At 33.4% G+C, this 16993-nt stretch overlaps 1 protein-coding gene across 2 annotated transcripts in view; it reads right to left on the bottom strand.

The window, feature by feature from the left end:
- dpr12 (defective proboscis extension response 12) overlaps positions 1 to 16993 on the bottom strand; it is a 433627-nt gene that overhangs the window by 284787 nt on the left and 131847 nt on the right. The window contains exon 1 of one of the 2 annotated variants that reach the window (XM_065351524.1): positions 1835 to 1866. The exons of the other annotated variant lie outside the window; for it this stretch is intronic. Within the exon in view, the coding sequence (XP_065207596.1) occupies positions 1835 to 1851 (17 nt within the window). The 5' untranslated portion in view covers positions 1852 to 1866. Of the gene's footprint in view, positions 1 to 1834; positions 1867 to 16993 lie in introns of those variants that run through there. 2 annotated transcript variants of the gene reach the window in all.

Genomic DNA, 16993 nt, shown 5'->3' with positions numbered 1-16993 from the left:
CATTGCAATGAAACTGTTTTGAATTTAAACCGACAAAAAGAAAGGAGCAAATTGTCTGAAAGGGTCTTAATGACGATAAACTTGATTTCATAAGAGTGAAGCTCCTTCATTTTGGACTCATTCGTGGCAATTTTTCCCAAACTGCAGAATCCAAAAAAATTTTATTGAAACTGCAAAATGGCTTGAATTCATCATAAATCGATTTAGAAGATCGAATATTGGGGATGAAACTTTTTTTTTGGGGGGGGGGAGAGGAAAATGGGTCAACTTTGAATTTACAAAAATGATCTAAAAATCTAAAAATGTAATTTCAATACTCATAAAAAATCTTCTGCTTCTCAAGTCTTCGCCCCTCTTTTCAAATTCTTTTCATCTTGAATAAGTAACGATCTTTTTCAATTTTGACAAAACTCAGACCGAATTTGCAGAACGTGAAAACATACCAAAGCAATGAACTAAAACGCTATACGCCACAGATAAAAACCCAAGGGAAAATAAAGAATGCAATACCGTCTCATACATCGCGACTAGTTGAATTAACTCAACGTAAAATCACGTCGAGTAAATAAATATTCTTACTTAAATATAACACACATTTGTGTACACAAAATATACCATCGAAGATGTAATACTTTTTCTTAATATCGTCGCTGTTGCATTTTATAACACATAGGTAGGTAAGGGTAGGTAAAGTACTAGTACCTACTTATTTAACGTGAAAATTCGTGAAAAATGTTATTTAAAGTGAACTCTTAATAAATACGAAGTAGGTACCTCTATCTTCATATAAGAGCTCTCTCAGTCGTGTTCAAACATTAAGAAACTTGGCGATTTACCTTAGAAAGTTAAATAAACAAGGTATCTTTGTTTAAAATAAATATGTGAACGTTATTAAAGAAGATATTGGGTTTTTCTGTATTGAACATGCGCACATGTCTGCACCGTTGCTGTAGACTAGTTTTGAGGTTTTGTTTTGTTATTAGTGTGGTTTTGGCATTTCATTTTTTTTAAAAGAAAGTTTATAAATTGAGATGAACTTTTTTACTCAATTAGATACTTATGATAAAAAATTCTTCTATCTGCATTATTTCAATGTTGAATTTTAGAGAGATTTTCCTCTTAATTAATCCAAAAGTCTCTTTACTAATAGCTGTAAAGTGTATTAAAATCAAAACGTTCATCTCGATTTTCACCTTTGGTACCTCTACCTACTCATAGGTATGTAGCCTAACATACATATAAGATGGTGATTCATTGAATAAAAATTTAATCAAATTTTCATCGTTCTGACAAGCTAGAAAATTACATTAATCGCATACGCGAGCATCGTAGATATGAGTTACGACGTTCCAGTGAATTGTGTGAAAAATGTCGAACAAATGTGTAAGCAGACGTTATAGAGGATCGGTTCGATGCTTCTGGAATCCACTCGTAACGCAAAATTATGACAACGTATAGCCTTTTTCCAAACATAGGTACCTACATAGCAAACCACATAATACATCTTCAGGGAGCAATAAACCCCTAAAAATAACAATAATCTTCAACACCTTTTTGCAATCTAATTAGCTCGTAAAACGTATCACATACGGTCTTTTTTATGGGCAATTTGAAATCAAAATAGAATTCAACACGTGGTCTAATTCGCAAAAATTCCAATTCATCGAACTCGTAAAAAATAAAAGCTCCGTTAAATTTCTACATCATACGTCGATAAAAATACCACGTGCGATGTACCACTATCATCATCATCATAGTTGCTTTCAACCATCCAAACACGCATGCAAAAAAAAAAGAACAAAAAAATATTGTAAAATAAAACATGTGTCATTACCCGTTTAAGAAAAACATAATATTTCCGCATGCTCAATTTCTCGACAAAATATCGGATTTTTTACACAAACTTTGAAAAAAAGGAAGGTAAAAAAAAAACACTGAAAAAAATATGTACATATACCTACGGCTTTCAACGTTTTACAAAATGTATAACAAAATATTCCCCTAAGGAACGCGCATACAAGTTTGTATTATTGTTCTAGAGCTGTTAGAAACTATGTATTGGGGTATAATAAGAAGTACAACAGAGAAAAATTTTTCCCTTTGTATTTGCTGATGAATGAAAAAAAGATGCATTCATCGCGCAAGCGTCACTTTTGTACCACACGACGAAATTTCAAATCGAAATACGAGTAAACAGAAATTTAAACAGTCAGCGGTTTAGAAATTTTTTGGCAAGTGGATGGAATGTGAGTGTTTTATAGTAATAACCTGAGCAGCGAATTTTCAACCAGGATTTTCTTCTATAAAAAGAACGCCATTAGGAAAGGTGAACTTATCGTGGATTCGCAGTCATCATTTATTTCGTAATGGGTTCGTTGCCTCGAAATTTTTTTCCGTTCTTCGCCAGGATCTATTTAGATGAAGTCAGGTGTGGTGGAGTGTTTTGAAAGTGAACTAGGATTAGATACTATGGCTGCGAGCAAAGATGAAGATCATTCAATATTTTTGATACGATAAATACCTACATATTTAGATATGGGTAGGTATAAATTTTATGAAGAGAAATCGTTGAAAATTCAGGTAGGTAGTTATTTTGGTGTTGAAATACCACATGTACGAGTAAATGAAATGAATATTTTAAAACGAACATTATATGGCAACAGAATAGGTGCCTCTCTGCTGGACTTCGAATGTTGAAACTATGTAGTTGAAAATCAACACTGAATCAAGTGTAAAAGTCTTTTAGAGCTAGGCTCAAGCTCTGAAGAGCTAATTCAAGCTCAGAACTGGAAAAGAATTGACATCTTCCACAATATACAATAAATACCTGATACATTTTTACTGATACTGCTTCATTTTTGAAATACAAGTAATTTTTTTTTGATATCATGAAAAATCGATTTTTGAGGAAACCTAAAAACTTGAGATAATGGAGGAGTCATGTGTGGTAAATTACCAGGTACCTACTCATTTTTTATAAATTATCATTCTTTTTTTGGTAGGTAAGTAATTATGAATAGTAGGTACTTTTTGATAAATTATGAGTACCAGTCATTATTGGTAAATTATCAGTAATTTTTGGTAAATTACCAGTCATTCTCAACAAATTACTACCTAGTTATTTTTGAAAAATTTCAAGTAATTTTTGATTGACTATGTTAATAAATTACCAGTCATTTTTGGTAAATCATCGGTAATTTTTGGTAAATTACCAGTAATTTTTGATAAATTACCAGTAATTTTTGGTAAATTACCAGTAATTTTTGGTAAATTACTAGTATTTTTGGTAAATTACCACCAATTTTTGGTAAATTACCAGTAATTTTGGGTGAAATACCAGTAATTTTTGGTAAATTACCAGTAATTTTTGGTAAATTACCAGTAATTTTTGGTAAATTACCAGTAATGTTTGGTAAATTACCAGTAATTTTTGGTAAATTACCAGTATTTTTGGTAATTTTTGGTAAATTACCAGTATTTTTGGTAATTTTTGGTAAATTACCAGTATTTTTGGTAATTTACCAGTACTTTGTGGTAAATTACAAAGTTTGTATAGTATTGGTAATTCGGTAAAATGCTGGTTATTCTGTAAATTACTGGTAATTTGGTAAATTGCTGGTATTTTTGGTAAATTATTGGTAATTTTTGTGAATTAACTGGTAATTTAACTCTAATGACTTTTGTAGATTACTGAAAATTTTTGTAATTACTCATAATTTTTGAAAATTTGTGGTGACTTTTGTAAATTACTTACTAGCAAGTATTTATTGTAAATCACTGTAGGTATAGGTACATATTATAATTTTACAATATTTCTTGTCTGGCGTTTGAGAACTTCGAAAAAAATGACCACTTTCTGAAGATTTAAATGACACTGGAGTAAACTTTCAGATACATAATCATTTAGTCTGAGTATTTAAAACTTGAAAAAAATTCAACGAGTTGCTAAAATCATGTCAAACTTTCAAAAATGACTTCCTGACAGGAAAAATCCTGCTGAGTTCCTAAAATCATATCACATAAATCATGCCATACTTTTGAAAACTTGGAAAAATCCTGAACCTGAACAGTTCCTGTTAATGACATTTCATTATCAAGTTTTCAAGCTAATAATTTATGATTTTTCTAGGAGAGGCGACTTTACCGCTATTTTTTTGTTTTAGAACAAGAAAGAAAATTAAGTGCGGCAGATATGGTTGTTTTGCAGGGGTGCTCCTCGCAGAGCTAAGAAGCTCATCAGACCTTTGGGAAAACTTTTATGAGTATGTAAATTTCGTTTCCCGTTTTCCTTTTTCATCTTCAATGCATTTCTTGTGAAAATATACTGAAAATAAATATTGAACAGCTATAGGGCTATCTTTCCTGAATTTCCAATATTTTCTATTTTGTTTTGTTGTACCTATAATTATATTAACCCCTTCTCTTTCCCCACAGTCTCACTTCAAACTTGAGGTCATTTGCCTTAAATACAACAAACTGTTGAAAACACAAAAAATGTTGAAAAAAAGGGGTAATACATTAGTAATATATTTACTTCCATGCTAAACACGATGCTTTTTAAACGTAAACGTTGACGAACATTGACACAAGGTGAAAAAATTAAATAATTATGTAAATTAATAATTTACTTTTACGTATAGTGAACTTTTTAGGTAAACTTTGCCGAAATATTCTGAGTAAAAAATTAACGACAAATATTGACACAATTTTAATAAAAGTAATCCGATCAAACTATACATACGATGGTTTGCTGTGCCATGAAGACGAGGTGAAGGGAGACGACATGACGCGACGTCATTCAGTATGCCTACGTATTTATTTAAGCTTCTAATTATTCAAAACCTGAAGCTCGGTTGTTGCATTTCACGCCATAAATCGCGACAGAAAATATTATTCGCATGGGAAAAAACGCCAATGTGTGGATTTATTTATCGTAGTAGCTGGGTAAATTCCGCACGTCAAACATTATTCAACGCTTTCAGCTCCTCTGAAAATACACAGCTCGTGTAGTTCGCCTCATATACGCATGGTACTAGTATATACCTGAGTACAATTTTTCTCTGATATAGCTTCAGTTGGTACATAGTAGGATGGGTTTAAGGTACTCCAGAGAGAGCAGATTTTTCCGCAACATTATTATTATTATACACGTATATAGCGCAGCGCGTTCGATTATTTAGTAGTTTAATCGAAAACGATAATTCGTCGTATCTCTTTATAAGATCGTATTTTTTCCTATTGATTTACTACCCGAGAGGGTCATGAATATTTACGACTTCATTAGAAAAGGACGCGGACACGAGCAAAAGAATCGTTTACCTTGTTTGCGAGAATGGAAAATGATATAAATCGGACACTAGTTATAAGATTATGAAAATGAGGTTAAAACATGAATATAAATTCAAAACACGGTGATAAAGTACCAGTACCCGGACCGAAAACGGGAAATTAAGTCTGAAATAACATTTTGGCAGAATTTCAAAGGAACGAGTAAGTTTCTGGCCAGCGTTTTACCCGAGTCAAGTGTATTCAAAAGAGCTTTTATCGTGTTAGCGCCGCGTGCTCTGTCGCATTCTTACCTACGAGTACGTAGTACTCGAAAGGCGACGTGTATGCAACAACTCTACCTCCGCCTCTAGGGTTGAAAGGTAACTAGACTGTGTACAAATCTGGATAGGTAGGTAGGTATAATATACGAAATAACAATACGTTGCGACGTATTGCACTGTTCATTTCTGCGTTATAACGTCTCATGCAGTCCTCCAACTTATGACTTACGAGACCGTAAGTAATAATGCACTACCTATGCACTAATCAAATCGAATCCGATGCAATAATTTGCAATCGCCAGCGATGATGATAAATTTCGTCGAATGCAGTGTTTACATAGGTAACTACGATCGCCGTAGCTTCTTCAACCACTCATTGTAATTGGCGAGTACATTAAAATAATTAAAACACTTTACTAATGATTCGACCCTCGTATAGTATCGTCTTCGTATCCCACCAGAGGGGCGAATACAGCATGCACCTAACTATAATATACCCGTACAGAATATATTACTTTTCTCCCATCTTTGTCGGTTTACTAAATAAACATATCTATATTATACGTACCTATATGTGCAATAAAATATGGTATGTAGTTTATATAGTACCCATACCTGCCATACTGAGGTGGTGGTGTATTTTTACAACGTGTTATGCTCTACAAATACAACATCGGTACTATAAGTATTAAACACCACAAGGATATAGTGCATCTCACGTTCCGAAAACGCTTCCGGGCTACCCCGTTTTTGGTATATTTTTCTCGCACCATGCAAGTAAATGATAGCGTTTCAGTTTACATTTCCTTTTTGTCGTTTAAACAGATCCGAGCTCCTCTAATTTTACTCAATACATCAACCAAGCAATTAAAATGAAAAAGCTTCGGTGTTAACGCGAGAAAAACCTCGTAGTAATCATTCGTAAATTTACGTTAAGTGACCTTTCCGCCTACGACCTTGGTAATAATTCTTCGACGTCATTGCCCCAGCTAGGAAAAACAGGGAAAAAACTGCACGCTTTTTTCTCGGTGTTTTTTTTTTCAACGAATAATGTCTCAGTTTACCAGTATATTGTGAAACGTGGCGAAAGTGTGCTGATATCTCATGATCTATCTTAAAGGGGGATTTAAAAAGAGTGTAACTTTTTTTCAAGCTTCACATTTTTGGTGGTACAAATTTCATCTTTTTTTAAAACTCTTAAGTGCCTAGAATGAATCTAATGAACGGTATTTGAAATGGCTAAAAATGTCACTTTCCAGTCACATTAGTGCTAAGGTTTGACTCTTGATGACAATGGCACTTTGTAGATTATGATTAATGGAATTATTCAGATTTCAGAATAAAAAAGATAGGATCTGCTCTGAGCAGGAGGTGGACCGTCTTTGAGAACATCTGATCAGTGATCAGATATGATTAGGCCGGCTCCGCTTTGAATAGATAAAATTCTATCAAACTCAGTAAAAACTGATCACACTGACTCAGGCCTGTTTGATCAGATCTGATCAGACTGTATTAGACGTATCTGATTAGATTTAATCAGATTGGCACAGATCTGCTTTGTTTGATTGAATCTAATCAGACATTTGAACTAGGTACTAATACTTTGATAGGATCTGATCACACTTGATTTGATTGGTTTGATTCGATCTAATCAGATTGGCTCCGACTGTTTGCCAGATCTAGTCAGACCTGCACCTGTTTGATAAGATCTTATCAGACCTGTTTCAACTGGTACCTACAATAATTAAGTCTGATCAGGCCAGATGAGGCCTATTAATGGCCAAGGCTTACTTCATTAGATAAAATCAACGCTGTTAAAAATAATTTGATTCAATCTGATCAGATTGGTAAAAATACGTTTGATTAGATCTGAATCTGATTAGCACGTCTTAGAATGTTCTGAATGAATCAGATAAGTCTGGCTCAGATCAGTTTGATTAGATTCATTCAGACTTGATTAAACAAGTTTGATTATAGAATCTGATCACACTGGTACAGATTTGATCTCAAATCTGGTCAGACCTATTTGGACGGGTTTAATTAAATCTGATCCAACCAGATGAGGCCGGTTTGATTAGATGATCAGACCCGTTTGATGAGGTCTGATCAGATCAGCACAAATCTAGATGAGTGATTAAATTTGATCATCTCGTTTCAGACCGTTTTGAATATATGATCAAGACTGGCTCATTAGATGTAAGTAATCAGACTGTCTCAGAACTGTTTGAAAGGATCTGTTTGGTTATGGTTTGATCAGAGGTGATAAGGAATATTGTTTCAACCGGTTTAATTAGGAATCTGATTGGTTCAGTTTGAGTATTTGTGATCAGACCAGCTCAGATACGTTTGTTTAGGTATGAGATTTGTTTAGATCTGTTTGATCAGACTTGAATGTGATCAGACATCTTTTGACTGATTTGACTGAATCTGATTAATTCGGTTTGATTAAATTTTACCAAACTGGCTTGGATCAGTTTTTCTTTCAAAAAATATTATTAGACTTGTTTAGACCCGTTTGATTAGATCTGCTCAGACCCAATTGAGCTGGTTTGATTTTGATTTAATCAAACTGATTCCAACCAGTTTGGTTGGTCAGATCCAACCAGACCTATTTAGACCGGTTTGATTAGATCTGATAACACTAGCACAGATCTGCTTGATTACGCAACTAACGACCCGTTTTAGACCAGTTTGATTACATCTCATCAAATCCGGACCCTCTCTGGATCTAATTTCATCTGGCCAGACCTGATCAGATCAGTTCATATTCACTCTGCAAGGGATGTCATAACAATACTGAACTGTAAACTATGAAAATCCTCTGGAGCCTCCAGAATGGCTTGAAGTGACCAATAATCAATTCTGAAGATTGAAAAGGAGGTGTAAAACAAAATTCAGCTTTCTGCTTAACTTGATTTAAAATTTGTCAAAAATGAAACATGAAATTCAGGTTTTGAAATTTTTTTTCAATTGTACATTTTTAGACGCTCTTTTAATTTCTTATTGTCTGTTTAAAAATATTTCTTCTAATTTGAATATCTGTCTCTTTTTAGACAAAATACCCACCTATAGGTATGTTCATTAGAAAATGAATCAAACTAAAAGCAACACTGAACTCATTTTTGAAAAGAATAAAAATATCATAAAATAAGGCAAAAAAATGAACCAAAAAACTGAAACCTCCCCCTCTCATCTCCTCGTAATAAAAACTAGGTACAAAATATACGAGTAACGAGTTCACAGAGATAAATGAAGAAACAGATTATATGATTATTTTATACCTGGTGACAGCGAAAAGCGGCGTTTAAAATACATTTTGCGCCTTGCTGCAAGCTTGATTTCTTCTGTCAACTTAACAGATACGAACAACTGATATAAGTATATAAAAGTGAACGATGCGATGGCGAAGAACAGCAGCGTACAGTCTGAGATAAAAAAAATCCCTTCACGTTTACTGGTGCGATGGCAAGAAAAATGTTCACGTTCAACTGGTATTTTGGAAAATACCGTTTGCGAAAATATCCGTTTAGCGTTAAATTTAAAACTGACATTTTAACTGAAATAGGAGTTCCTTCGCAGAGTTTTATGCATGTATTTTCTCAACTTGAAATTTTACTCTATAGGTATTGGCATTTTAACATTTTCACTCAAGTGAAATTTTCGCTTCTTCGTTTCTACCAGATGCCGATCTGTACTGGGGTATTTCAGAGGCGAAGCATGATAAAAATGAAAATTATGAACAATTTTCACAGAATTTTTTTGAACGATAGAAGTAGGTACACCTACTTTTAAAATTGGAAAAAAATATTCAGCGAGGGGAACTTTTTAAAATTACGAGTTTCAAGTGATCATTTTTTTCAATTTTTAAGGCAGGTCTGAATTTTTTAGACGAGAGAAGAATTTTTGTTCATCCTCTTTCCTAAATCTGCTTCTAATATTTATTAACTTCATTTTTTAAATATTTAGCGACATTCAAGAAGTTGTGTATAATTTTTTTCACTATGGAGTTAACTAATATTAATGAGACAAAATTTTCAATTCACACTACCTTAAAAGTCAGACGATTCGTCTAAAATACTTCCAATATGTAGCCAGAGCCAGATACAAAATATTTAGAAGGAAACATAAGTTACATTAGCTCAAGGCAATTCGTCAGCTTTACGTGACGTATTATAGTTATTTTATAGCGAACTCGCAACGTGGCATCTGTATCAAATCACCAAATATCTAAACTTGACCCATTAATACACTTCAATTGTCGCAGAAACGTCGCAGCAATCAAACTGTCTGGCTCCGGATAAGAAATGAACGAGATTTGAGTACGGTATCTAAAAGTTGAATTTCGTTCAAAAATTCTCTATTACAACTTCTATCCTCTTTTCTTTTTCTCGCAACTTTCAAGAATATATACGAGCGCACGGTTCCATTTCGGGTGTTGCCGGAAACAGGTCCATTGCTAGGCTCTCAGCTGGATTCAACTTCCGTTTGGTACAGTTGCGGTTATTTTTATTACGTAGATATGACAATGCGTTATATGTAAGTATAGTATTTGGAAAATACCGTGCTCCGATTCTACGATGCAGAGGAAAGTTTCGGTTAATGCGCGTAGATTTTCTATTGTATACTTACATGAAAATACATATATCCGTACATCGATGGAAAAAAATACCAACGTATTAATAATAAAGAAGCTGCAAAGCAGCAGTAAGTATATAGAAGTCGAATCAGTACCTTGAAAAGATGTACATTCTCCTTGACCGAACTCTAGAACGTAAAAAGTATTTGCAGCGTGATTTTTTGTTCAAATAAAGAAGCACAATTTTCTAAAATTTCTGCAAGGTAAATAATATAAAAAATGATATTTTTTCAATTTTTCAATAAAATAAATAATTCATCACCGAGGGGAAAAAATACCCGATAAATTTTAAAGCTGCAATTACCTAATCTCCAAATCTACGAGCTTTTAAATCCACTAAATGCACAAGCAAAAAAATTCAACTACATAACTGAATTCGCATCTCGCTACACAGATAAATCAACCATTCCAGCAATTCCCCTGTATTAAGTACCTAGTTCAAAGCCTAGCAAAAATACATACGCCATCAATACACATTCAACCTGTCTGCAGCTAGTTGTTATCCAAATTATAAAAAGATCGAAGTGGAAAAAAAAATCCAAAATAGTTACTTTTTTATTATTAAATTTCAATTTAAAATTAGGGTTTATTTAAAACGAAAAATGAAAATACCAGAAACCTTTTCATTTCGAATATAAATTCAGCATGGAAATAGCAGGATTAAAACTCGAACTATACACAGAAGGGAGATGCAAGAGGAGGTGGCCGGATTACAAATTATTATTTAATAAACCGACGCGCTCTTTTCATATTTTATCCAATTGGAAATTCCGAGTTCGACCAATAGCCTTTGCCTGATTTGGATTGTTTTCAATGAAAAAGCAAATCAAATTATTCGTTGTGTATAAAACGTATTTTCAAAATTTTTTTATCAACATTAGAGAAGCACAAGACGTACAGTATTCCTTCCTCCCAATTATTTCTTATATATCGATGGTATCTTTGCATAGATTTTATAAGGGTGAAAAATATATAAAAAAAAAGAGCGAGAATTTCCACCTATAGGTACCTAAATATATTCTAATTCTTTATAGCGAAATGCCATAAACACGTGGTTTTTTTTCCTTCGCACTTTAAACGGATATAGGTAGTATAAGAACATACACCATAGATTACAAAAAGGTAATTTTTTACATCACTTTATTGTAACAAAATGTCATCGAACGGGGTTAAAATATTAAAAGTTTGGACCAAACCGTGTGAAAAAAATTCTCGAATTAATTTCAACCGAAATATATCTCCTTTGTGTTAGAATAAAGGTATAATTTTTGAGAAATAGTCCGAGCTTTTAGCCTTTCCATAGATGCTACCTTCCTTTAGTATCTCTATCTATAGCCATTTTGCGCACAGATAGTTATTCACGGATAAAAGGTACGCCAACGGCAGATGTGACCGGGGTGTATCTATTTAAAAGAAAAAGGAAAAAAAATCACGGATTCCTTTATTTTTGTGTGACTGCAATCTGTATTTCTTCGGCGAAATATTCGCAGTGTAATAGGGGAAAAGCGATGAGTTATTTTATAAAGCGCGTGCAACATATGGGTCCTTGTCAAATTGCTCCTTCGCGAGTGTAAAATACTATAGAAGGAAACCTCTAGCTGGAGAAAATTTTTCCAATGGAAATTGCCTTGGAAATTCCGCGTTTACTTTTACTTGGGTATTACGTTGTTTTGTGTATATATACGCGCGAGTAGTTTACTAAGCGAACGATCTTATACAGATGTAGGGTGCTTGTAAAATTCCGACGCGGAATCTGAGAATAAGCTGAATAGCGTGGTTCTTTTTTTCTACTTTGTTTTCAACCGTCGAGAGTATTTTTATGTGGTTTAGTATGTGAAACACAACTTTAAATTTGAAGGACTACTTCCGGTGAATAAAAATTCTTAACGAGCACGACGAGAGGCCTGCTTCAAAATTTCAAGACGTAATTTTCTGAAAAATAAAATTTTTGATGAATTCTGGTGACGTAAATTTTCCAAATAAACAACAAAAGTTGAAAGATAAATTGTCTTTGTTATTGAAAACGTGACTAGTATCAAGTTCAACTTCCAGTATTACACATAATAACAACAATTTATAAAATTTTCAAAAAAGCTCAAGGTTTATTAGGAGCGCTGGTGGTCAAGCAGCATGATGATCGAAAACAAGAGTAACTTTACTGTATCCACGTCAACGTGTTTGCCCAACTTCAGGATAGCAGAAAAAAGATCAGGTTGCTGATTGAAAAATAAGTATTTGTTTTCAATTCTGCAGAAGTGAAACCCCTCCCCCTCCGTTGTGAACTTTAATTTTTTAATTTTAAAAATCCTTGACAATTTTAGATCCAATAACATAGAAAAAATAGATACGTATCAAAAGAATGATTTAAGTATGTATTTTCTAGCAAAGGCTGTAGCAGAATAGGTAAGATCGTCAAATCGCTTTGAGCCATTTTCTCAAAATCATCACAATGGTAGAAAATAATTTTGGAGTCCATGATCATCCCACCATCTTGCAAGAAGTGTTACCCCAAATCACAAAATTAGAAATCAATGTTCAGCTCGACTTATTTGAGAGTTTTTTTGTCAAATGGGACCAAAATTAGATGAAAAATTTTTAAATTGTATGTACGTACATAGGTACTTTATTTCTTGTGTAACCTAATTTTAAGCTGTTCACTCGTAAATACGAGCCTCTATCCGATAAGTTTCTGTATATGGCTCATTAAATAAAATAAATAAAACAAAATGCTTACATGTTTTTTTGAAAATTATATGTAGGTATTCAAGTTTCTTTAGCCTCCTAAATTGATTTAGATTTGGTAAAAATTACACGGTATTTTATTTATTTTTTTTACAAATACGAGCTTTTTTGCCTTTCTGCCAAAATAGCTACGTGCCGGATTAATTTTTTTTCATCATCATATTTGGATTCAGTGAGGCTAATTAAGTTATTATAAGTACCCCAATTTTCAATATTTTCGTGACGGTTCGGAAAAAATTCAAAAAGTTATTCACATCCGGAATTTTTTATTAAAAATATACTTGAAAAATTAAATTTGGAGTAATTGAGCAAAATAAGTAAATTTCGTGATAATTTGACCACCTTTTCTTTATTTTCACGATTCAATATTTTACTCAGTTGAGCATCAGAATTGGATTTTCAGCCTAGGATTTGGTAAATCCAAAGTACATTTTTATTCTCTCAATTTCAAGTCAAAAATTGTAATTACAAACGAAATTTGGACAGTCGAGGGAGCTTTCCGAAATTGAAAACAAAAATTAAATTCAACAAAACAGTAGTTATCGAGGACTCTAAATTACCCTCCTCCTCCTCCTCCCCCCCCCCATTTCAAGAAAAGTTTTTTTACGATCCCTCAACTGATTTTCTCACATAGCAAAAAACATAAAAAAGTGTTATATTTTCACTAATTTAAAATTTTTGAGTTGAAATTTCTGCAAGTAAATAGCTTGATTTCAAGAAAAAATGGGATTTTGAATAAAGTTCCTCTATATTAAATTAATCCTCGAGCTGTAGAAAAGAAAATTGCATAACTAAATTAAGGAAATTTTTCAAAAAAATTGTGTGGGTAGCGAGGAAATTATTTTTAGAAAAATCTTATCATAGAAATTTAAAGTTTTTGAAAAATTGTCATCGACGTAAGGTATTTTTTGATTTTGGAAGCTCTGCACAACTGGGGCTAACATTGTTTGGGAGACCATGAAAGTTTTGACACAGAAATTGAGAATTTCTTTTGAAAAATTTTCTCCAACTCTTCCTCTATCTTAATTTCTTGATATATGTATATTTTTTGGGAGGAGGGGGAGAGGGCGAGTTCTGTTCTAGAGTGACAACACTGCTTGGAAGGCTGAGGGATGTCTTTTCTGGTCTTCATGGGAAAGGGACTTACGTATTCAGAAGAGCTCTATCGAAGATACAAATATATTCGAAGTTTTAAATCCCCACTTCAGTGAGAGCTAAAATTATTATATATTTTGAAGGAGGTACTCATTTTGAGAGCTCCTTAACTTGACAAAAATTAACTTTGATTTTTTTCTTGAAGAGTGATATTCCAAAACTCGCTTTGTCCATTTTTATCAAAGTTGGGTTTTCAGTGGTACCTGGTAGATGAAGTATTAACTCACATTCCTACATCATCAACCTACCAAAATGAGGTGTTAAACTCACCTAAATAGCCAATTCACTAAAAATTTTTAAAAAAATAATGTTCCAAAACGCGCTTTGTCCATTGTTATTGAAATTTTTTTCAGCAGTATTTAGTGGATGAAATGTATACCTACACTCCTACATCATAAATCCACCAAAATAAAGTGCTAAACTCGCCTAAAAAGCCAATTTACCCGTTTAAAGGGAAACTGTTTTTCCTCTCTCCTGAAAAGTTGTGAAAATGGACAAAGCGAGTTTTGGAATATCACTCTTCTAATGGTTTAAACCTGATGATATGGAAGTTTAACAAAAAAAAAAAAAACATCAAAACAGTACTTGAACGAAACAAATTTGAGTCATCGAAAAATTTGTGAATTTTTTCAACTTTGAGCAGTTATTGGAAAAGTCAACCACTGACCTAAAAATTTAAAATTTTCCTCATTCAAATTCTCCCAAAAATTGCAGAAGACCCATCCTGGTAACCATCTCTCTCTCTCTCTCTCCCCACTTGAAAAATTGAAAACTCGAACTGAACTTTACCAGAACAAGAGTACAATTTTTTAGCACACAACAATTGAATCGGTGGGTGCAGAAAGGGAGCAAGTCACATTTTTGGACATTTTTTTTTCACCGATATAGGGGTTTCAAAGTACGGCGGATCGACTGGTGATGTCAGATTTCCACAAAACTGCCGGGAAAGTGGTATTTGGGCGCAGAAAAAGGGCGGATCCGCATTTATGACTTTTTTGTAAAATTTTTTAAATTCCTTGAAAAATAACTAACATTTTTGAGAAGACCATTTTTTGAAATTTAAGTTAATCTCTGAACTGAAAAATGATGAAAAAATTAACAACTTCGGCAAAAAGTCTTAGAACTAAAGGGGTTTTGGGTCAATTTAAACGAGATAGCAGTCTAAATGATGTACTTAGATGTAGAATCAAGCCCCATTCGTGCCCGAGTAATTTCAAAAGAAATTTTGTCGATTGGGTGCAGAAAGGGTCTAAGTCCCATTTGTTTAGGCAGCAACAGCGCCGGCGCACGTGAATATTTTTTTTCTAAACAGTGCTAAAAATTGTGTCTTGGGGTCCTCTTTCAATGACCTTAAACATGTTTACCAAAAATTTTTGATTTTCAAATAAATCAGTTTTTTGTTATTCCTGAAAAATGCGAAAATGTGACTTAGCCCCTTTCCATACCCACCGATTCAATTTTGATCGACAAAATAAATTTTTTGAAATTCCCATTCGTTGTGAAGATATTTGAAATCCTCGAATTAAACCAATTTCGCCGCAAAACACTCGTAAAAAACCGAAAATTACAAAGAAAAAAAAAGATCCAGCAGATCATTCGACAATTCACCAAAACAGGCCTATACCTATTATAAAAGTAGGTACAACTCTAAATTAAGCCAAATGTTCGTATTTTACTTCGTTTTAACCCTCGAATGGCTCTTTCATACCAAAATATGAAGTTTTAATATCATTTCACCAAATACTCTGCACATTTTCGACGCGTTAAACTTATAAATGGTCCATCGTTACAGCTGAACAAGCAATAAGACACACATGTGGACAAATTTCAGCCAAACTGTAACACAAAAGTGTCATTAGCGATACTCGCGACCTCGAAATCCAATCGACCTTCTCGCTTGAAAAGCAAAACTATCCGAGAAATTTTCCAAATAAGTACCTAAATCACAAATATAATATATATTTTACCTTAAAGCCTTCGAACGAAAAATTCCACCGAAGCTGGCTGCCACGAGAATCGAATGAAATGAAACAATAAAAAGTAACCCAAATTACACGCTTAAAAAATTCGATTATTGTTTGAGCAGCGTAAAATCTTTTATTAAATCGTATTATTTTCGTATAATGATTATCTGGGTGGAAAATATCGTCGTCGTGAGGAAAGTACTTATACTTAATAATTTCGCGTCTAAGGAACCAATTCTTCAAGTTTTGATCTGATTAAATGGGATTATAGGCGGTTATTATTCGACTTTTTACTCGTATATATTCGCCAACGTCGAATTATAAGCACGATCGATTTAGGTTTATTTGTTTACTTATATATTTTCGAATGATTTTCTTTCACCCACGTAGGTATCCAGCTACTTGTCAAATGATACAAATAACCTGTTCATTGAATTTTCCCACAGGACGTTTAATATTATTTTTAATCTAATAAAGTACAGGTAGGTCTACGATACACCATAAAATATCATTCGATTTTTCAACGCATTAGACTATACACAGCGAAGCTGAAGGCAAAACCACGAGACATTTTATATCATCAGGAATTTAAGTCGGATCTAATTAACGTACTAAATGATTAAAATTTCTAACACCGTGGCATGGTTTCGATGTAGCAAAAATATCTAGCTAATTATTCATCATATATGGGCAAAAATTCCGCAATAAAAGCCAACGATGCGATACAAAGCTACCATTTTAACGACCCGCATCGCTGCCGAAAATTTATCCCAAAGTGAAACCTTTTTTATCATCATTTTTAGCCAACTCCAGAGCATACATAGGCGAGAACCGATCGAGTAAATATTTCATTAATCCGAAGGTCAAAATGACTCGCAGTGGAGCACCTAAAATACCAACAAAATGAAATTTTAAAGCCGCCATTCTCCGTGCATCTCGGTTGGTTT

Source organism: Planococcus citri, chromosome 2 (genome assembly GCF_950023065.1).
Source record: "Planococcus citri chromosome 2, ihPlaCitr1.1, whole genome shotgun sequence".
Taxonomy (NCBI): Eukaryota; Metazoa; Arthropoda; class Insecta; order Hemiptera; family Pseudococcidae; genus Planococcus; species Planococcus citri.
The sequence above is the reverse complement of the archived record's forward strand: the minus strand, read 5'-3'. Positions and strand labels throughout refer to the sequence as shown.